Here is a 23,233-nt window from a genome sequence, read left to right as displayed (position 1 = left end):
ATTGACAGATGAAGGATCAGTGTTTTGACCAAACTCTTAGTGGTTTTATATAATTTTATTTTAAAATATTTTCCCCTCAGATATCAATGAATGTCTGTTCAGTCCATCAATCTGTGGTCCATACTCCAACTGCACAAATGAAATAGGAAGCCACAATTGCTCATGTTTGTCTGGATTCACTGCAGCAAACTCAAATCTCACCATCAGCAACAACAACACATGCAGAGGTTATTTTATATACTTTGTCCAAAACTTAATGAATTGGTTTTTGTTTACTTTAATTAAATTAAAACCATCAAATCTCTACTTTTTCCATATTACATTTTAAAAATGCATTTTCCTCATAATTCTCTTTTCATAAAGATGTGGATGAATGTGTTGAGATGTCAAATGTTTGTGGTCCAAACTCAATCTGCAACAACACTATTGGCAGTTACAATTGCTCATGCATGAGTGGATATAATGTAACTGATCCAAACCTTCCTATAAACAGCAATAACACATGCACAGGTATGATTGACAGATGAAGCCGTTTTTACTGATTGTGTTTCCTGAATACTGTAATCTTACACAATTATTTATAAGTAATAGAATTATGTAATAATATAATGTTTTGACTCCCCATCAGTGTTTTGGCCAAACTCTTAGTGTTAGAAGTAGAATTTCAACAAAATAAATCATTCTTATAAAAGATGTTTTTAAATATGTTGCATTTCCCCCTCAGATATAAATGAATGTTTGTTCAGTGCATCAATCTGTGGTCCAAATTCCAACTGCCAAAATGAAATAGGAAGTTACAATTGCTCATGTGTGGGTGGATTCACTAAAACAAACTCAAATCTCACCATAAGTATCAATAACACATGTGGAGGTACGTTTTATATTTTCATTTGTGTTAACTCTAGAAGTGTAAGTGTAGTCTAAGTGAATCAAACTAGCTCAAAGGTAATATACTAATAATTAAGCATAATTATTAATAAATAATTATAATATTTAGATAAGCTGTACAATTTTACTTGACTTCTTTGGGTCAAGTATTTATGTGTTCAAAGAACGTCTCAGGTTACGTATGTAACCATAGTTCCCCGAGAGGGAACGAGACACTGCGTCTAACCAGAACGCTAGGGGAACACCTCTTTTATACGCGTCTTGAAGCACATGTGAAATCAATCTAATGTAATTAAGCGGTGTCGTCAGACCAGAGAGTATAAAAGCCTGCACTGAGCCTTCAGTGTTAACTTCAAATTTGCTTGAAAGAAGTAACAGGCAGAAGAGAGTATGGCGGAAGACGCAGTGTCTCGTTCCCTCTCGGGGAACTATGGTTACATACGTAACCTGAGACGTTCCCCTTCTAGGGAACTTCAACACTGCGTCTAACCAGAATGCTAGGGGAACGCAATACCCACTAGGCCAGATTCACTGCTGACTGTGAACGCACACTACGCAGTGAGAACAGAGGACCCTGGTGAGGGGTCTACATCGAGCTGATAATGACGCACAAATGTATGTGGCGTCGACCATCCTGCCGCCAAACAAATGTCAGAAAGGGCAGAGCCCGAAATAGAAGCTTTGGAGACCCCTACAGCCCTTGTGGAGTGGGCCTTAAATTTAGGTGCGGGACGTCCAGCAACCTGATATAACCGAAATAGTCTCAACTATCCAATTACTTATAGTCTGCTTGTTCGCCGGACTCCCCCTCTTTGAGGGTCCGAAGCAGACCAGTAACTGCTCACTGGCAGAGTAAATTCAATTTCTCTTGGTCCGACGACTGAAATGGGGGCGGATTAAAGGCCTGCAGCACAGCAGGTCTCGCCACATGAGTGGGCACCTTCGGCACATACCCAGGTCTGGGATAAAGAAAGGCTTTGGACATGCCCGGAGCAAACTCCAGAAATGAAGGTGCAACCGACAGAGCCTGGAGGTCACCAACCCTTTTTAGAGAAGAAATAGCTAATAAAAAAGCTGTTTTTAATGTCAAAAACTTATCTGAAGCCTCCTGCAGTGGCTCAAATGGGGGAACAGAGATGCCCTCGAGCACCAATGTTAAATCCCATGTCGGTACTCTGTGTGTGCTGACAGGCCTTAGCCTTATGGCTCCACGTAGGAAGCGACGAATAAGCGGGTCCTGCCCTAGTGACTCATCATCTAGGGGGGAACGGTAGGCCGCTATAGCTGAAACATACACTCTCAGAGTGGATGCAGCTAACCCAGCAGACAGGCGATCTTGGAGAAATTCCAGCACTGAGGCTACCTGACAGCTGACTGGGTTCAGCTGGTGTTCTCTACACCAAGCTGAAAAGAGAGCCCATTTTAGGGCATAAAGCTTCCTTGTGGAGGGAGCCCTGGAGCTTAGAATGGTCTGAGCAACCTCGGTTGACAGTCCATACTCTATGAGGTGGGCCCCCTCAGAGGCCACACCCACAGTTTCTACAGGTCGGGTTGGGGATGAAGTATCATTCCTCCCGCCTGGGACAGAAGGTCCCTCCTGATGGGGATCTCCCACGGGAGACCCGCCAGCAGGGCTTTGAGGTCTGAAAACCAAATTCTCGTAGGCCAAAACGGGGCTACCAGCAGTAACTGAATCCCGTCTTGACGGACCCTCTCCAGGACTCCTGGGAGCAGAGCGACCGGGGGAAAAGCATACAGACGAAGCCTCGGCCACGTCTGCACCATGGCATCCAATCCCAGAGGGGCTGGATGCGAGAGAGAAAACCACAGTATGCAATGCGTGGTCTCTTGGGAAGCAAACAGGTCTACCTGCACTCTCCCGAATTTTTCCCAAATGGTCTCCACCACCTCGGGGTGAAGTTTCCATTCCCCGGATCTCACCCCCTGCCACGACAGGAGATCTGCTCCCTTGTTCAGATGGCCTGGGACATACATTGCCCTGATGGACAGAATTTTGTTCTGGGCCCACAGGAGGATCCGATGTGCCAGCTTGCATAGCATTCGAGACCTCAGACCCCCCTGATGGTTGATGTAAGCGACCACCGATGTGTTGTCCGTGCGGACTAGAATATGATGGCCCCTTAAATCAGGGAGAAAGTGTTTTAAGGCCAGAAACACGGCCATCATCTCCAGGCAGTTTATGTGCCAAGAACGATGATGTTCTCCCCATTGTCCCGCTGCAGGAAGCCCCCTCAGGGTTGCTCCCCAGCCCGTTAAAGAAGCATCTGTCATAAGCATGACGCGATGACAGACAGCCCCCAACACTGGGCCCTGGGACAGGAACCAGGGCATTTTCCACATACTTAAGGCTCGAAGGCAGCGCCGCGAGACCTTGATCATGCGGAAAGGATTCCCCTTGAGGGAAAACCCCCTGGATTTGAGCCACCACTGCAGGGGTCTCATGTACAGCAGACCAAACGGAATCATGCTGGCTGCTGCTGCCATGAGACCCAACACTCTCTGAAAGTGTTTCACAGTGATGAACTGGCCTAGTTTGACTCTGTGTACGGCTGACTGAATCGAAGCGATTCGTGGCGGAGACAGACGTGCTCGCATCGTCATGGAGACCCATAGCACACCTAAAAAAATGGTCGTCCTGGCTGGAACAAGCACACTTTTTGCGGTGTTCAACCGAAACCCCAACCTTCTGATATGGGTAAGAACGACATCTCGATGTCGAACTGCCATATCGTGAGTCTGAGCTAGAATTAGCCAATTGTCTATGTAGTTTAGGATACGTATACCCTGCATACGAAGTGGTGCTAGTGCCGCTTCGACTACTTTGGTGAAGGTTCGAGGTGACAGAGCTAGACCGAATGGAAGAACCCGATACTGGAACGCTTCGCCCCCGAAAGCGAACCTCAGGTACTTCCTGTGTTGGGGAAGGATGGATATATGGAAGTATGCGTCTTTCAGGTCTATTGTCACAAACCAGTGCTCGGACTGAATTTGTGACACCACGTTTTTGATGGTTAACATCCTGAACCTGAGGGCCCCGACGGACCGATTTAGATTTCTCAGATCTAATATGGGACGCAGTCCCCCATCCTTTTTGGGAACTATAAAATACCGGCTGTAAAACCCTGATTCTCTGTTGAGTGGGAGAACACGCTCTATCGCGCCTTTTTTTAATAGAGCCAGTACTTCCTGTTCCATAACCAGAGCCTGTTCTGGCTTCACTATGGTGGGTGTAACACCGTTGAAGTGAGGTGGCCGTGCACAAAACTGTATTTTGTAGCCGTGTTCCACCGTGAACAGGACCCACTGAGACACCATCGGCAGGTGTTTCCACGCTGCCAAAAAATGTGCTAGGGGTACCAGCCTCTCGAGACTGGCCTCTGGTTGCTCTTGGACCCTCCGAAGAGGGGGTGGGGTCCCCAATGCCCTCAGACACTGAGGAATGCCCACCCCGGGAGACAAAAATCCCTTTCTCCGCGGACCCTGGTTCAATGAGGGCGCCGAATGGCGCTCTCGATGTCCAGGGGGGGCCCTGGGAAGCCTGACTCCCAACACGTCAGGACTTCCTTTTATCCTTCGCCTTCCTGGAAATTACTATTTTCCTTGTGAGATTTTTTGAGGAAGGCTCAGGCTGAGAGCGTGCTCTCCAGGCCCTCTTTTCCTGAGGGGGAGCCCGAGACGCCACACTCTCCTTTTGTACCGCCCGATATGAGGAGCTGGTTGACGGCTGGGGCTGTCTTTTAGCAGCCCCCTGACTTTTAGATCTTGGGGGGAGAAAGTCACAGAGGGAGCTAGAGCGTTTTTTCACTCGGTCAAAGGATTCGGCGACGCGATTGACGGCGTCACCAAAAAGCCCTGAGCTTGATATTGGAGCGTCCATAAAAATAGCTCTATCACTTTCTGACACCTCTGCTTGTGTCAGCCAGAGGTGCCGCTCTGTAGCCACCAGGGTTGCCATAGACCGCCCCAAACTAGAGGCCGCCTCTTTAGTAGCTCTTAAAGCTAAATCCGACGCCCGAAGAGCTTCTCGAAGCTGTTCGGGTGTTGCTCCCCCACCATCTAAGCACTCTTTTATTAGGTCAGCCTGATATGCCTGCAACACTGACATAGTGTGCAGGCATCCGACAGACTGACCAGCCGTCATGTATGCTTTGCCAACTAGACCAGATGTGACTCTTAATGGTCTAGATGACAAAGGAGGGACCCTTGCAGATTTTAAATCTGGACGAAGATGACATGCTAGATCCTCTTCTATTTTTGGCATTTCTGTACATGCTTTTTCCCCCAGCCCACGAACTGCTGAATAAATAACCGTTTTTGGTGTCATTAAACGAGCTGAATACGGATTATTCCATGATTTAGAAACCGCATGATGTAATTCGGGACAGAAGGGGAGGTCCCTCAGTGGAGGATCAACTCTGCTGGGTAATTCTCTCTCATCCAGCATTCCTGTCAGACGCAGCTGCTGCTGCTCACGTGCTGGCTGCCAGTCTATTACATCAAACCTGTCAGCAGCACGTGAAATCACCTCCACTAACTCCTCATATTCTACTGACCGGGGTGGCAGATCCCCCGACCCTCTTTGGCTTTGCTGTAGCGGAGCATCGGTTTCCTCGGAAACGGATGACGCCGCCCTCCCACGAGGCGCAGAAGAAACCGCAGAGCGTGCTTCTGACACTCCCGAGGGAGGATTAGATCTCGCGGATAGAGGAAGAGAAAGGACAGAGTCCGTCTCCATCTCGTCCGCTAAATCTAATTGGGAACCCCAAGAACGGAGCCTACGCTCAGCCTCAGCACGAGCGGGACCCGAACCGCGAGGAGCGCGAGCCGCGGGAGTTTTATTAAAGAACTCCCTCCGACTACGCAGCACTTTGCGGGAGAGAGCATCACAGTGCACACAGTCAGCATTCTCAAATGCTGCCAGGGCATGCTCCTCTCCCAAACACTCTAAACACAATTCATGTGAGTCACCAGCTGTGATAAAACGGGGACATGGAGGCACACAGCGTTTAAAGTTTTTTTCTGCCATATCAAAAACAAAAAAGCTAGTTTGTCAGTTTTTTTGTATTTTGTGTATGCAAAGTCAGTAATGAATGGTCACAGAGAGGGTGTTTCTTCTTGAAAGCAAAGAAGTTAACACTGAAGGCTCAGTGCAGGCTTTTATACTCTCTGGTCTGACGACACCGCTTAATTACATTAGATTGATTTCACATGTGCTTCAAGACGCGTATAAAAGAGGTGTTCCCCTAGCGTTCTGGTTAGACGCAGTGTTGAAGTTCCCTAGAAGGGGAACATTAATTTTTCAGGTTATATGAAATAATCCTGTGAAATACAAAACTACATAAATATCTGTAGCAAACTGTCATAAAATAACTTTAATAATTAATAATATCAGATTATTATTCAATTATGAAAATTTAGAATTACTGTTACAGTAAACTATAAATATTACAATCAGCTGATCTCATCATGCTCATCTATTAATCTGACTCTTTAATTGTCGTATTCATTCAAAGCAATATAATACGTCTTGGGGAATTAAAGAAATAGTTTATAAATTTGAAAGCAGTTATAATAAACCAAAAACCAAAATAATTTTAATCGTTAAAGGGATCGTTCTGTGAGTCAAAACAAAGGCAATTCCATCTGGGTATAATATAATATTTAACGACTATCATATAACAAACAAAAACATGTGATACATAAAACACAGAAAAGTAAGGAAATATAAAAGTCAAGTAAAGAATGACAATTTTCGACACAGTTTCACCACAACTAACAAGAATCACCAAGATTATAAACCACCTTAAAAGGGGCACAGCTTAAACGCATGAAAATATACTTGCATTACTCTCTCTTGTTGTGCGAGCTTCCTGATCCCTGTTAGAACAGGCTTCCCACACTTCTTGAACGTACCTGAATATCAGACATTCTGTATTGTTTCAAGGCCTGGAAAGTACTTAAAAACAAACATAGATGCTTGAAAGTGCTTCAATTAAATTTGAAATGAAATGTGTTTAATATGTTATTTTAACTAAGACAGAATAAAAATGAGAAATTCTTCATTTAAAAGTCTTAAATTTAAATCCTGTACAAGAACTATGACAAATAACAGATATTTTATTAAAGTTTCAGAAAGCACATTTGAATATTACTTATATTAATTCAACTAATTTTATTAAAGTTATTTGAACACGACTGTTTAAAAACACAATGAATTTAATTTTTACAAGATGACACTTTCAAAACATCATCATTGCTCACATGTTTTTAATGTAAATGTGAGGTATGAGTGAAATGTTAAACACAGTAAAGACTCTACATATGCTGGGCGAGAATTATTTTGGTGCTTGATTTAAATTTATAAAGTCATTGAAAGTCCTTGAATTTGCTGTTCATGAAAGAGGGAAAACCCTATAAGAACTGATTGTGTCATGAACTCAGAACTCTCAAGGTATTCTTAGAATTGCATAAAATAATAATAATATGTTTTTTAAAATGTTGTATTTCTCCACAGACATAAATGAATGTCTGATCATTCCATCAATCTGTGGTCCATACTCCAACTGCACAAATGAAATAGGAAGTTACAATTGCTCATGTTTGTCTGGATTCACTGCAACAAACTCAAATCTCACCATCAGCATCAACAACACATGCAGAGGTTATTTTAAATATTTTATGTCCAAAACTTAATGAATTGGTTTTTGTTTATTTTAATTCAATTAAAATCATCCAATCTCTACTTTTTCCATATTACATTTTAAAAACACATTTTCCTCATAATTCTCTTTTCATAAAGATGTGGATGAATGTGTTGAGATGTCAAATGTTTGTGGTTCAAACTCAATCTGCAACAACACTATTGGCAGTTACAATTGCTCATGCATGAGTGGATATAATGTAACTGATCCAAACCTCCCTATAAACAGCAATAACACATGCACAGGTATGATTGACAGATGAAGCAGTTTTTACTGATCGTATTTTTTAAATACTGTAATCTTACTCACTCATTTAATTTCCAATATAATGTTTTGACTCCCCATCAGTGTTTTGGCAAAACTCCCAGCATTATAAGTAGAATTTCAACAAAAAAAAATCATTCTTATACAAGATGTTTTTGAATATATTGCATTTCCCCCTCAGATATAAATGAATGTCTGCTCAGTCCATCAATCTGTGGTCCAAATTCCAACTGCACAAATGAAATAGGAAGTTACAATTGCTCATGTTTGGGTGGATTCACTACAACAAACTCAAATCTCACCATAACTATCAACAACACTTGCAGAGGTAGATTTTGTTCTTATATTTTATGTTTTCTTTAAAATTGAATTAGCTGAAATTTGTGAATTTTACTTAAAAACCATCCTGTTATAAAGCTGCTAAAAATAAGATTAAACTGACCCGAACTCTACTTTTCCTCACTGCTTTCTTTTAACAAAGATGTAGAGGAATGTGTAGAGATATCAGGCATCTGTGGTCCAAACTCAATCTGCAACAACACTATTGGGAGTTACAATTGCTCATGCATGAGTGGATATAATGTAACTGATCCAAACCTCCCTATAAATAGCAGTAACACATGCACAGGTATGATTGACAGATGAAGCCATTTTTACTGATTGTATTTTTTAAATACTGTAATCTTACTCACTTATTTAATTTCCAGTATAATGTTTTGACTCCCCATCAATGTTTGGCCAAACTCTTAGTGTTAAAAGTAGGATGTCAACAAAATAAATCATTCTTATAAAAGATATTTTTAAATATATTGCATTTCCCCCTCAGATATAAATGAATGTCTGTTCAATCCATCAATCTGTGGTCCATACTCCAACTGCACAAATGAAATAGGAAGTTACAATTGCTCATGTTTGTCTGGATTCACTACAACAAACTCAAATCTCACCATAAGTATCAACAACACATGCAGAGGTAGATTTTATTCTTATATTTTTTGTTTTGATTTCTACTTTAAAACAGTCCTATTATAATGCTTCTAAAAATAAAACTTTTCCTCACTGCTTTCTTTTAACAAAGATGTGGATGAATGTCTAGAGATATTAGGCATCTGTGGTCCAAACTCAAGCTGCAACAACACTATTGGCAGTTACAATTGCTCATGCATGAGTGGATATAATGTAACTGATCCAAACCTCCCTATAAACAGCAATAACACATGCACAGGTATGATTGACAGATGAAGCCGTTTTTACTGATTGTATTTCCTGAATACTGTAATCTTACTCAATTATTTATAAGTAATATAATTATGTGATAATTTAATGTTTTGACTCCCCATCAGTGTTTGGCCAAACTCTTAGTGTTAGAAGTAGAATTCAACTAAATAAATTATTCTTATACAAGATATTTTTAAATATATTGCATTTCCCCCTCAGATATAAATGAATGTTTGTTCAGTCCATCAATCTGTGGTCCACACCAAGATCATAAACCACCTTAAAAGAGGCACAGCTTAAACGCATGAAAATATACTTGCATTACTCTCTCTTGTTGTGCGAGCTTCCTGATCCCTGTTAGAACAGGCTTTCCACACTTCTTGAACGTACCTGAATATCAGACATTCTGTATTGTTTCAAGGCCTGGAAAGTACTTAAAAACAAACATAGATGCTTGAAAGTGCTTCAATTAAATTTGAAATGAAATGTGTTTAATATGTTATTTTAACTAAGACAGAATAAAAATGAGAAATTCTTCATTTAAAAGTCTTAAATTTAAATCCTGTACAAGAACTATGACAAATAACAGATATTTTATTAAAGTTTCAGAAAGCACATTTGAATATTACTAATATTAATTCAACTAATTTTATTAAAGTTATTTGAACACGACTGTTTAAAAACACAATGAATTTAATTTTTAGAAGATGACGCTTTCAAAACATCATCATTGCTCACATGTTTTTAATGTAAATGTGAGGTATGAGTGAAATGTTAAACACGGTAAGGACTCTACATATGCTGGGCGAGAATTATTTTGGTGCTTGATTTAAATTTATAAAGTCATTGAAAGTCCTTGAATCTGCTGTTCATGAAAGAGGGAAAACCCTATAAGAACTCATTGTGTCATGAATAAAATAATAGTAATATGTTTTTTAAAATGTTGTATTTCTCCACAGACATAAATGAATGTCTGATCATTCCATCAATCTGTGGTCCAAATTCCAACTGCACTAATGAAATAGGAAGTTACAATTGCTCATGTTTGTCTGGATTCACTGCAACAAACTCAAATCTCACCATCAGCATCAACAACACATGCAGAGGTAGATTTTATATTTATATTTGTGTTTTCTTTAAAATTGAATTAGTTTAAATGCGTGAATTTTACTTTAAACCATCCTGTTATAAAGCTGCTAAAATAAGATTAAACTGACATGTACTCTACTTTACCTCATTGCTTTTTTTTAATAAAGATATAGAGGAATGTGTAGAGATGTCAGAAATCTGTGGTCCAAACTCAATCTGCAACAACACTATTGGGAGTTACAATTGCTCATGCATGAGTGGATATAATGTAACTGATCCAAACCTCCCTATAAACAGCAATAACACATGCACAGGTATGATTGACTGATGAAGGATCAGTGTTTTGACCAATCTCTTAGGGGTTTTATATCATTTTATTTTTAAATATTTTCCCCTCAGATATAAATGAATGTCTGTTCAGTCCATCAATCTGTGGTCCATACTCCAACTGCACAAATGAAATAGGAAGTTACAATTGCTCATGTTTGTCTGGATTCACTGCAACAAACTCAAATTACACTATCAGCAACAACAACACCTGCAGAGGTTATTTTAAATATTTTATGTCCAAAAATTAATGAATTGGTTTTTGTTTATTTTAATTAAATTGAAATCTTCCAATCTTTACTTTTTCCATATTACAATTTAAAAACACATTTTCTCATGATTCTCTTTTCATGAAGATGTGGATGAATGTGTTGAGATGTCAAATGTGTGTGGACCAAACTCAATCTGCAACAACACTATTGGCAGTTACAATTGCTCATGCATGAGTGGATATAATGTAACTGATCCAAACCTTCCTATAAACAGCAATAACACATGCACAGGTATGATTGACAGATGAAGCCGTTTTTACTGATTGTATTTCCTGAACACTGTAATCTTACTCAATTATTTATAAGTAATAGAATTATGTAATAATTTAATGTTTTGACTCCCCATCAGTGTTTGGCCAAACTCTAAGTGTTATAAGTAGAATTCAACTAAATAAATCATTCTTATACAAGATATTTTTAAATATATTGCATTTCCCCCTCAGATATAAATGAATGTTTGTTCAGTCCATCAATCTGTGGTCCACACCAAGATCATAAACCACCTTAAAATGGGCACAGCTTAAACGCATGAAAATATACTTGTTGTGCGAGCTTCCTGATCCCTGTTAAAACAGACTTCCCACACTTCTTGAACGTACCTGAATATCAGACATTTTGTATGGTTTCAAGGCCTGGAAAGTACTTAAAAACAAACATAGATGCTTGAAAGTGCTTCAATTAATTTTTAAATGAAATGTGTTTAATATGTTATTTTAACTAAGACAGAATAAAAATGAAAAATTCTTCATTTAAAAGTCTTAAATTTAAATCCTGTACAAGAACTATGACAAATAACAGATATTTTATTAAAGTTTCAGAAAGCACATTTGAATATTACTAATATTAATTCAACTAATTTTATTAAAGTTATTGGAACACGACTGTTTAAAAACACAATGAATTTAATTTTTAGAAGATGACACTTTCAAAACATCATCATTGCTCACATGTTTTTAATGTAAATGTGAGGTATGAGTGAAATGTTAAACACGGTAAGGACTCTACATATGCTGGGTGAGAATTATTTTGGTGCTTGATTTAAATTTATAAAGTCATTGAAAGTCCTTGAATTTGCTGTTCATGAAAGAGGGAAAACCCTATAAGAACTGATTGTGTCATGAACTCAGAACTCTCAAGGTATTCTTAGAATTGCATAAAATAATAATAATATGTTTTTTAAAATGTTGTATTTCTCCACAGACATAAATGAATGTCTGATCATTCCATCAATCTGTGGTCCATACTCCAACTGCACAAATGAAATAGGAAGTTACAATTGCTCATGTTTGTCTGGATTTACTGCAACAAACTCAAATCTCACCATCAGCATCAACAACACATGCAGAGGTAGATTTTATATTTATATTTGAGTTTTCTTTAAAATTGAATTAGTTGAAATGTGTGAATTTTACTTTAAAACCGTCCTGTTATAAAGCTGCTAAAAATAATATTAAACTGACCCGAATTCTACTTTTCCTCATTACTTTTTTTTAAACAAAGATGTAGAGGAATGTTTAGAGATATCAGGCATCTGTGGTCTAAACTCAATCTGCAACAACACTATTGGGAGTTACAATTGCTCATGCATGAGTGGATATAATGTAACTGATCCAAACCTCCCTATAAACAGCAATAACACATGCACAGGTATGATTGACAGATGAAGCAGTTTTTACTGTTTGTATTTTTTTAAATACTGTAATCTTACTCACTCATTTAATTTCCAATATAATGTTTTGACTCCCCATCAGTGTTTTGGCAAAACTCCCAGCATTATAAGTAGAATTTCAACAAAATAAATCATTCTTATACAGGATGTTTTTGAATATATTGCATTTCCCCCTCAGATATAAATGAATGTCTGTTCAGTCCATCAATCTGTGGTCCATACTCTAACTGCACAAATGAAATAGGAAGTTACAATTGCTCATGTTTGGGTGGATTCACTACAACAAACTCAAATCTCACCATAACTATCAACAACACTTGCAGAGGTAGATTTTGTTCTTATATTTTATGTTTTCTTTAAAATTGAATTAGTTGAAATGTGTGAATTTTACTTAAAAACCATCCTGTTATAAAGCTGCTAAAAATAAGATTAAACTGACCCGAACTCTACTTTTTCTCTCTGCTTTCTTTTAACAAAGATGTAGAGGAATGTGTAGAGATATCAGGCATCTGTGGTCCAAACTCAATCTGCAACAACACTATTGGGAGTTACAATTGCTCATGCATGAGTGGATATAATGTAACTGATCCAAACCTCCCTATAAATAGCAGTAACACATGCACAGGTATGATTGACAGATGAAGCCATTTTTACTTATTGTATTTTTTAAATACTGTAATCTTACTCACTTTTTTAATTTCCAATATAATGTTTTGACTCCCCATCAATGTTTTGGCCAAACTCTTAGTGTTAAAAGTAGAATGTCAACAAAATAAATCATTCTTATAAAATTTATTTTTAAATATATTACATTTCCCCCTCAGATATAAATGAATGTCTGTTCAATCCATCATTCTGTGGTCCATACTCCAACTGCACAAATGAAATAGGAAGTTACAATTGCTCATGTTTGTCTGGATTTACTGCAACAAACTCAAATCTCACCATCAGCATCAACAACACATGCAGAGGTAGATTTTATATTTATATTTGTGTTTTCTTTAAAATTGAATTAGTTGAAATGTGTGAATTTTACTTTAAAACCGTCCTGTTATAAAGCTGCTAAAAATAATATTAAACTGACCCGAACTCTACTTTTCCTCATTACTTTTTTTTAAACAAAGATGTAGAGGAATGTTTAGAGATATCAGGCATCTGTGGTCTAAACTCAATCTGCAACAACACTATTGGCAGTTACAATTGCTCATGCATGAGTGGATATAATGTAACTGATCCAAACCTCCCTATAAACAGCAATAACACATGCACAGGTATGATTGACAGATGAAGCAGTTTTTACTGTTTGTATTTTTTAAATACTGTAATCTTACTCACTTTTTTAATTTCCAATATAATGTTTTGACTCCCCATCAGTGTTTTGGCAAAACTCCCAGCATTATAAGTAGAATTTCAACAAAATAAATCATTCTTATACAAGATGTTTTTGAATATATTGCATTTCCCCCTCAGATATAAATGAATGTCTGTTCAGTCCATCAATCTGTGGTCCAAATTCCAACTGCACAAATGAAATAGGAAGTTACAATTGCTCATGTTTGGGTGGATTCACTACAACAAACTCAAATCTCACCATAACTATCAACAACACTTGCAGAGGTAGATTTTGTTCTTATATTTTATGTTTTCTTTAAAATTGAATTAGTTGAAATGTGTGAATTTTACTTTAAAACCATCCTGTTATAAAGCTGCTAAAAATAAGATTAAACTGACCCGAACTCTACTTTTCCTCTCTGCTTTCTTTTAACAAAGATGTAGAGGAATGTGTAGAGATGTCAGGCATCTGTGGTCCAAACTCAATCTGCAACAACACTATTGGCAGTTACAATTGCTCATGCATAAGTGGATATAATGTAACTGATCCAAACCTTCCTATAAACAGCAATAACACATGCACAGGTATGATTGACAGATGAAGCCATTTTTACTGATTGTATTTTTAAATACTGTAATCTTACTCACTTTTTTAATTTCCAATATAATGTTTTGACTCCCCATCAATGTTTTGGCCAAACTCTTAGTGTTAAAAGTAGGATGTCAACAAAATAAATCATTCTTATACAAGATATTTTTAAATATATTGCATTTCCCCCTCAGATATAAATGAATGTCTGTTCAGTCCATCAATCTGTGGTCCATACTCCAACTGCACAAATGAAATAGGAAGTTACAATTGCTCATGTTTGTCTGGATTTACTGCAACAAACTCAAATCTCACCATCAGCATCAACAACACATGCAGAGGTAGATTTTATATTTATATTTGTGTTTTCTTTAAAATTGAATTAGTTGAAATGTGTGAATTTTACTTTAAAACCGTCCTGTTATAAAGCTGCTAAAAATAATATTAAACTGACCCGAACTCTACTTTTCCTCATTTCTTTTTTTTAAACAAAGATGTAGAGGAATGTTTAGAGATATCAGGCATCTGTGGTCTAAACTCAATCTGCAACAACACTATTGGCAGTTACAATTGTTCATGCATGAGTGGATATAATGTAACTGATCCAAACCTCCCTATAAACAGCAATAACACATGCACAGGTATGATGACAGATGAAGCTCTGAACAGTTTTTTTTACTGTTTGTAATTATTTTTCTGATATTATATTGTAACGCACCATCTGTGTTTTGGCCGAACTCCTAGTGGTTTTAACTAGCATTTAAAAAAAAAAAAATCATTATTATATAATTTTTAAAATATATTTTTCCTCCTCAGATGTCGATGAATGTCTGTTCAGTCCATCTATTTGTGGTCCAAATTCCAACTGCACAAATGAATTAGGAAGTTACAATTGCTCATGTTTGTCTGGATTCACTACAACAAATTCAAGTCTTACCATCAGCAACAACAACACTTGCAGAGGTACATTTTAAATTCAGATTTTTTTTGTCTAAAACTTAGTAATGAATTGTAATTTATTGTTTTTAATTTGTACTTTGAAAGCATTCTATTGTACAACTGCAAAAAACGAAATTAAACTGACCCATTCTCTACATTCTACATATTACATTTAAATTTGCATTTTCCACATAATTCTCTTTTCATAAAGATGTGGATGAATGTGTTGAGATGTCAGGCGTCTGTGGTCCAAACTCAACCTGCAACAACACTATTGGGAGCTACAATTGCTCATGCAAAAGTGGATATAATGTAACTGATCCAAACCTCCCTATAAACAGCAATAACATATGCACAGGTAGGATTGACAGATGAAGCTCGGAAATGTTTTTTGCTATTTGTATATCCTAAATCATGTACTTACTCAAGTTTTTTATTTCGGATATTCATGAATGTTTTGATTTGACAATAGTGTTTTGGTCGAACTCTTACCGTCTTATTTAGAATTGCATAAAAAGGGGATAATTTGATAATTTTTAATTAAGTTTGAATTTTAAATTCATTCAAATGTAATTTGTAATAATTTGTTATGAATCGCTTAGTAAAATTCGATTGTTGATGTTGATTTTAAGAAATTGATTTCATTTTACTGTCATTACTGTATTACGTTTTATTGCATAATATTCATAATTTTCATCAACAGCTGTGCCAATACCAACTATTCTACCTACATCTACTACAGCAGGTATAGTTATGTTATGTTTTGATATCAGTTTTACATTCTAAAGCATAAAACACATTTTTATGGGTGGTATATGTTGAAGACTTGAAAGAAACTCGCCACTGCTATGATTGAATAACAATTCTATTGTTGTGTGGTAAACTAACTTTCGACTCCCCCATCAGTTCACACTATGAATTGTTTTGAAAGTTTCTAATATTAACAAATGGCAACCAGAGTAATTCATCCATAAATGTTTGAGCCAAATCCTGAATTTCATAATGATGAACAGACTACACCTCGAGTACCATGCATGCTTCAGCCCAGAGGTCATGTTAAATTAATGTTCCATCAATAGAAGAATTGTTTGTTTTGTTTTTTTAGCCGTGATGGAAAAATCTAATGGTTGTTCATCATTTTGGCAGATTGCACAGATAATAGGCTCCATATTACGCTTTTTAATAATGTTCTTGTTGAAAAGAAAACACTGATTAAAACAGTTCACTGCACGTATTATTGTAATTTTAATCTGTAATCTGTGTCTATCAGGCTACACAATGAAGAGCTCTTTTGAATGCTTTGCTTTTATTTTTTAATTTGCCATTACATGAAATTTACCAATGTGAAAATAGACATCCCATTATTTTGCATCAGACTCAGTTTAGAACTCAGCTTTTACTATTCAGGTTTTAAAGGTGATTAGACTGCAGTATCAGGTTTCCAATGATTCTAATGTAACATTGTCTCCAGCAAGGTCACAGTTCTTCTGATTTAACTCAAAATACTCATAATTTTTGTTTGTACAGTTAGGAGTAAGATATTATTTGATACCATAAACTTTTGTTAAATATTTGTGTAAAGTCAATTTTTCTCACTGAAACTCAAAATGATGACGTTCTGTTGTTTAGGGTCTGCTACTATTAGCTCATATAAGCCCTGAAAATGGTATTTTATTTGGGTCAAATACAGTAACATTACAGATGTTAATTAAGTTCAATTTAACATCATAATCTTGTTGACTATATGGCTGTTTTTATATTTTATTCTTATGAGATTTTGTAATACTTTTTGTTAAGTACATAGAAGTTGTGTTTAAGTGTTTAAGTATGCTGACAATGACTAGGTTTACATAGACATCAGTAATCTTATTATTTGCCTTAATCTGATTAAGCCAGTAATATGATTGAGGTTTTTACATGAGTTGCTTTTTTAATGTTCCTTTCATGATCTCATTTTACATGTTATAGCACATAATTTGATTAACGCTATTCACGTTTCCTTTAGAGTTCCATGCAGTTTCACAGTTTCACTCTTATTCAGGAACATTTCATTTATGCCCCTGCATAGAGATGGGAAGTTCTTATTATTTTACTTACTAGGACCTTTGAGTCTCGTTCATCGATCTTTTTTTTGAGTCATTTCATTCAATTTTTTTTTCAAAATAACATTAAAATGTTACGAGATGCTTCCAAACACATCTACAACTAGCCCAAATGTTGATCACACTACTACATACAAGCAGGGCTCTGAACCGGTTTAAGGAACGGAAACGAAAAACGGAAACAAGTGACATTTTGCAGGAACAGAAACAAAAAATGAAAAAAGTCATATGGCTTTAAATTTGAGTCGATCGTTCACCTGACACTGACAGTCTCATATAAGTTTAACTAATAAAAAAATTAATTAAAAATAAATAAAAATGGCTTTCAATGTATGACCTTATATAAGTTCCCCTCTGGTCTCTTTATTATTATTTTTTTATTTATTTAATTGAATTTATATGTTTTATTTTTTTTCTCTTCTTTCTCTCTTCTTTAAAATATATTATGCAGATTGTAACAACATCTCCATTTTTTCTAATGTTCTAAGTTTCTGCAATCTATTGCATTAGCTGATATAGCTGATTTGAAACCAATAAAAAATAAATGTAAAAACAAAATAAATAAAAAGCTTAACTAATGCTTACAGTCAGAGCTGGAAACAACCATGATTAGTTTACCTTTCGAGCCTTTGGGTTTTTGAGTCGTTCAATCATCATGTGACAGTAAAGAGATGACTCAAAACCGGGGACCCGAGAAATGAATGGATCAAATCTTTTTCCGGCTCTAAATGCAAATGAATTGCTTCTGTCTCTCATGTGAAGAACGAACAACTCAAACCCAATAGAGGACTCGAAAAATGTTTTACTCCACCTGCACAAATGTGCGCATGCGGGAATGAACGAATCACTCCCTGAGAGGACCATTCGTTCTCAAGTCACATAAAAGATTTGTTCAAAATAAACAAATCATTCGAGACCGACCCATCACTACCCCCACGTGACAAACTGAGGTATTGGATACATGGACTGGTGGAAGTGCATCTCAATGAATATGTTTACATGAACACCAATAATGCGATTTTAAAACAATTAAGACAATAATCTGATTAAGAGCCTACTATGTAAACAACGGTTTTTGATTAATTTAATCCGATTAAGGTCATAATCGAACTAAACAAATGGAATTAAAACATGTGGAGTATGCTGATTTCAGTGGCATTATTGAAGTGCAGTACAGACATGTAAGCACAGCAATCAAACTATTACCTTCGTTTAGTATTTTTGCCACATTTTGCGACAGGATTATCTATATACATGGCTGTTTGACACTATTCTCTGCACCTACCGATTGAGTGAAGGACCACAGACTCCTGCATCACAAAATGCAAAGGTTTTTTGTCATATGATATCAAATTTCATTAAAACAACACTCTTCCAGTAGTTCATACTTGCATCCAATATCCCGTTTGTCACGGGGGGCATGCATGAAAATGAAAGTGCCAAACTGCAGTTAAAGTCGACAAATTAAAAATGAAACACCCGAAATTACATGAAACTCTGGAGGAAATGTGGATAGCATGGTAATGCAATGCCGTTAATCGAATTATGTGCTATAACATGTAAAACGGGATAATGACAGGAACATTCAAGAAGAACTCATGTAGGGCTGCACGATTCTGGCAAAAATGTGAATCATTTGAATCAAATGTGATTTTTTTTTTTTTTTGCTTAAAATCAAGATAACGATTCTGTAAATGTAAAATAAAGGTTAATATGATTAGCCTATTATTATTGTTAATTCTCAAACATATGGTAAAACAACAATAATAATATTAAGCTTATGTGTGAGTCTGCTTTTGCTTAAAATGCTAAATTTTGTATAGTCATTATGGTGGACTTGAACAGACTTTCAATATGTCCTGTTTGTTAATTCATAATTATTCATAATTCATAATTATAAAGTTGATTTATTATGTTTAACACATGTGCTTGTCATCTGTTATTGACAACATTATTAGACCATTTGTTTTTACTGGTAAAATTAGAATTTTGTCATTATCAGACTCCTTGCATTATATTCAACATTTTATATTGGCTAGGGTTGTTATACTGACACAGTAAACATTTGTTTTCATGCACAACACTTTGTGTTCGCTATGAAAGAAAAAACATATCAAATGCTTGTCGTAATCATAACTCTAAAATGAAGTAGAAGTTGATTTTCAATTCATGACCCCTTTAAATGAAAAAAAATAATCTTTTTCAGAAATTAATTACATGTTACTTCACAAAGTTCACTTCACAACTAACTATACACAACTACTTCACAACTATTAAAACAAAAACAATTGGAAATATATATATATAACTTTTTTTCTGCTGTCTTTTGGTTTCTCTAGAATCTACAACGACTTCAACAACTACTGAAACTTCGACAATAACTTCTACATCAACAGGTACAAACTGCAAAATAAACAAAAACAATCATACACCATACCATAAAAGTCATCTTTTTAAGCAAGAAATGTAATTTTACAATGAAACATATTACATTTTAAAAGACTTGCTATTATTCCTACTACATCTAATACAACAGGTATGTACTGTTGAGTAAAATTTAAAAGTAATAAATTTATACTTCAGTAATAGAATAAAAATAATATTTCATTTTTATAATAAAGAAGTATGATGTATAGACATTTTAAAGGTGTAAATGTTTGTTGTTTTAACAACAGCTGCTCCAACAACTACTACCCCTGAAACTACAACTACTCCAACAAGTATGTACATTAAAAAAGAACTGTTATACCATTACATCTTGAAATGGTTCATATTAATTTAGATGTTTCTATTTTCCAACAGCTGTTCCAACAACTACTACCCCTGAAACTACAACTACTCCAACACGTATGTACATTAAAAAAGAACTGCTATACCATTACATCTTGAAACGATTCATATATATTTAGATGTTTCTATTTGCCAACAGCTATTCCAACAACTACTACCCCTGAAACTACAACTACTTCAACACGTATGTACAATAAAAAAAGAACTGCTGTACCATTACATCTTGAAATGATTTATATTTATTTAGGTGTTTCTATTTGCCAACAGCTATTCCAACAACTACTACCCCTGAAACTACAACTACTTCAACACGTATGTACAATAAAAAAGAACTGCTGTACCATTACATCTTGAAATGATTTATATATATTTAGGTGTTTCTATTTGCCAACAGCTGTTCCAACAACTACTACCCCTGAAACTACAACTACGTCAACACGTATGTACATTAAAAAAGAACTTACATACCATGACATCTTGGAATGATTCATATATATTTAGGTGTTTCTATTTGCCAATAGCTGTTCCAACAACCACTACTGTACCTGTACCTACAACTACATCTACTACTCCAAGTATGTGATATAAAAAAGAACTGATATAACATTACATTTTGAAATGATAAATATTTTATTGGAGTTTTTTTTTTCAACAGTAGTTCCAGTACCTACTGCTGCACCTGTAATTCCAGCTACTACTGTTTCAGGTATTTAGTATAAAAAGAACTGATATATCATTACATTTTAAAATTATGAATATTTATTTTGGTGTTTCTTTTCAACAAAAACTACTTGCCTGTAATAGTACATACATATACTACAGCAAAGATGTGTATTAAAAATGGATATTGCATAAAACCCATCATCTTAAATGCTTAGGCAAACATTATAATGACTCATTTGATTGTCATCAGATTTTTTTACGTTTTACATGTACATTTAACTTAAAACAACAATAAACAATATCACACATGCTATAAAGCAGGGGTGTTCAAACTCGGTCCTGGAGGGCCGGTGTCCTGCAGATTTTAGCTCCAACTTGCCTCAACACACCTGCACGGATGTTTCTAGAAAGCCTAGTAAGTGCTTGATTAGCTAGCCCAGGTGTGTCTGATTGGGGTTGGAACTAAACTTTGCAGGACACCGGCCCTCCAGGACCGAGCTTGGACATGCCTGCTGTAAAGCAATCAAAATATACAAGTTATATATATTTTTTTTCATATAAGTTCAGTAACTAGTTAAATTCTGAAATGCATTGATTGTATATTGTGCACAGCATAAATAAGTACACATTTTGTTTAGATTTGGCTTTAGTACTGACTAATCTAATGTAAATGCACAGATATAAGTAAATCTGTAAGGGGTGTAATCCTTTATTCTAGGCACTGTATATATTAATATTCCTAGATATCAGAAGTCTTTCTTTTTTTTAGCATTTGCATACAATTGTTTTCAAATTCTAGTTAGATTTTGTTTAATCTTTAGGTTTTTCCACTAGATGCATTCATTCATTCTACCCTAACTAATGAAAGGAAACGTTATATTTGCTTGTGTTTTAATGAGAGATTTTAATGAGACAAATAATCCAAAGTAAATGTTTAAAAAACCTGATCCCTGGAGGGATTGAGTGACAAGGTATAGACTGAGGAGTAATGTCCCAAGGTGTAGGCAGGGCGATGACTAACCAAGGAAGAGCTGGAGAGACAAGGGAGCCTGGCAGAGCATTTGAGATGATGGGTTATGGTGGAGACAAGGGGGGTTTGATCCAAGTTGGAACCAAAGTGTCAGATGGGCAAAGTTGGAGACAGCAGCTTAGAGGCAGGAGGGAGACAAGGGACCCATCTGACTGAAAGGCACTGACTGCTGGAAGTCCCGCAGAGAAAAAAATTCTATTATATTTGGGCTGATGTAGAGTGGGCTGAAGGTCTACTGTGAATTGGCTACTATGATGGAGGGCTTAGATGGCTCGTGAGGTGCAGGTACAGATGCTTCGGGAGCAGACAGTTCAGATACAGAAGATTCAAGAACAGATGATTTAGACACAAACAATTCAGGAGCTGACGATTCAGGTGGAAATGATTCAGGAGCAGACTATTCGGGAGCAGATTATTCAGGAGCAGACTATTCAGGTGCAAATGATTTAGGCGCAGGCGATTCAGGAGCAGACTACTGAGGCACCGATGATTCATGAGCAGACAATTCAGGCACAGATGATTCAGGCGCAGATGATTGAGACGCAGACTATTCAGGAGCAGACAATTCTGACACAGACAATTCAGGTGCAGATGATTCAAGTGGAGACAATTCATGAGCTGACGATTCAGGTGCAAATGATTCAGAAACACGATTCAGGAGCAGACGATTCGGGAGCATATTATTCAGGAGCAGACTATTCAGGTGCAAATGATTCAGGAACAGATGATTCAGGAGGAGATGATTCAGGACCAGATTATTCAGGAGCAGACTATTTAGGTGCAAATGAGTTAGGCGCAGACGATTCAGGAGCAGACTATTGAGGCACAGATAATTCATGAGCAGACAATTCAGGCACAGACTATTTAGGCACAGATGATTGAGATGCAAACGATTCAGGAGCAGACAATTCAGGAGCAGAAAATTCAGGTGCAGACGATTCATGAGCAGACAATTGAGGCACAGACTATTCTGACACAGACGATTCAGGAGCAGATATTTCATGCACAGACGATTCATGAGCAGACAATTGAGGCACAGACAATTCAGGCACAGACGATTCAGGAGCAGATAATTCATGAGCAGATGATTCAGGCAAAGACAATTTGGGTGCAGATAATTCAGGAGCTGATGATTCAGGCACTGACGATTCAGGAGCAGATGATTCAGGCAAAGACAATTCGGGAGCAGACAAATCAGTAGCAGGCAATTGAGGAGCAGACAATTCAGGTGCAGAAAATTTAGGTGAAGATGATTCATGAGCAGACAATTGAGGCACAGACGATTCATGAGCTGATGATTCAGGCAAAGACAATTTGGGTGCAGATGATTCAGGAGCTG

At 36.6% G+C, this 23,233-nt stretch overlaps 2 protein-coding genes and 2 long non-coding RNA genes across 4 annotated transcripts; all 4 read left to right on the top strand.

Moving 5' to 3' along the window:
• Positions 1–86: 86 nt before the first annotated feature.
• On the top strand, positions 87–10,509 carry LOC130247387 (adhesion G protein-coupled receptor E1-like). The gene is made up of 5 exons (XM_056480613.1): positions 87–227; positions 364–510; positions 725–871; positions 10,052–10,198; positions 10,349–10,509. Exons 2-5 carry the CDS (start codon positions 384–386, stop codon positions 10,507–10,509), a joined length of 582 nt encoding a protein of 193 aa, XP_056336588.1. The 5' UTR covers positions 87–227; positions 364–383.
• LOC130247591 (uncharacterized) lies at positions 7,737–8,481 on the top strand. The gene is made up of 3 exons (XR_008839563.1): positions 7,737–7,855; positions 8,056–8,202; positions 8,356–8,481. It is a non-coding gene; the product is annotated as an uncharacterized LOC130247591 (long non-coding RNA).
• Positions 10,510–12,631: 2,122 nt separating the features above from the next.
• On the top strand, positions 12,632–13,706 carry LOC130247589 (uncharacterized). The gene is made up of 4 exons (XR_008839561.1): positions 12,632–12,774; positions 12,928–13,074; positions 13,274–13,420; positions 13,574–13,706. It is a non-coding gene; the product is annotated as an uncharacterized LOC130247589 (long non-coding RNA).
• An 862-nt stretch (positions 13,707–14,568) lies between these two features.
• LOC130247386 (integumentary mucin C.1-like) lies at positions 14,569–22,373 on the top strand. The gene is made up of 15 exons (XM_056480612.1): positions 14,569–14,711; positions 14,865–15,011; positions 15,187–15,333; positions 15,521–15,667; positions 16,013–16,054; positions 19,751–19,807; positions 20,087–20,131; positions 20,214–20,258; positions 20,341–20,385; positions 20,469–20,513; positions 20,596–20,640; positions 20,723–20,776; positions 20,857–20,907; positions 21,869–21,997; positions 22,180–22,373. The coding sequence occupies exons 2-15, from the start codon at positions 14,951–14,953 to the stop codon at positions 22,371–22,373; spliced, it is 1,107 nt and encodes a 368-aa protein (XP_056336587.1). The 5' UTR covers positions 14,569–14,711; positions 14,865–14,950.
• The last annotated feature ends 860 nt before the right edge of the window (positions 22,374–23,233 follow it).

Source organism: Danio aesculapii, chromosome 20, assembly GCF_903798145.1.
Source record: "Danio aesculapii chromosome 20, fDanAes4.1, whole genome shotgun sequence".
Taxonomy (NCBI): domain Eukaryota; kingdom Metazoa; phylum Chordata; class Actinopteri; order Cypriniformes; family Danionidae; genus Danio; species Danio aesculapii.
Note: the sequence above shows the minus strand (reverse complement) of the source record. Positions and strands in the feature narration are given on the sequence as shown.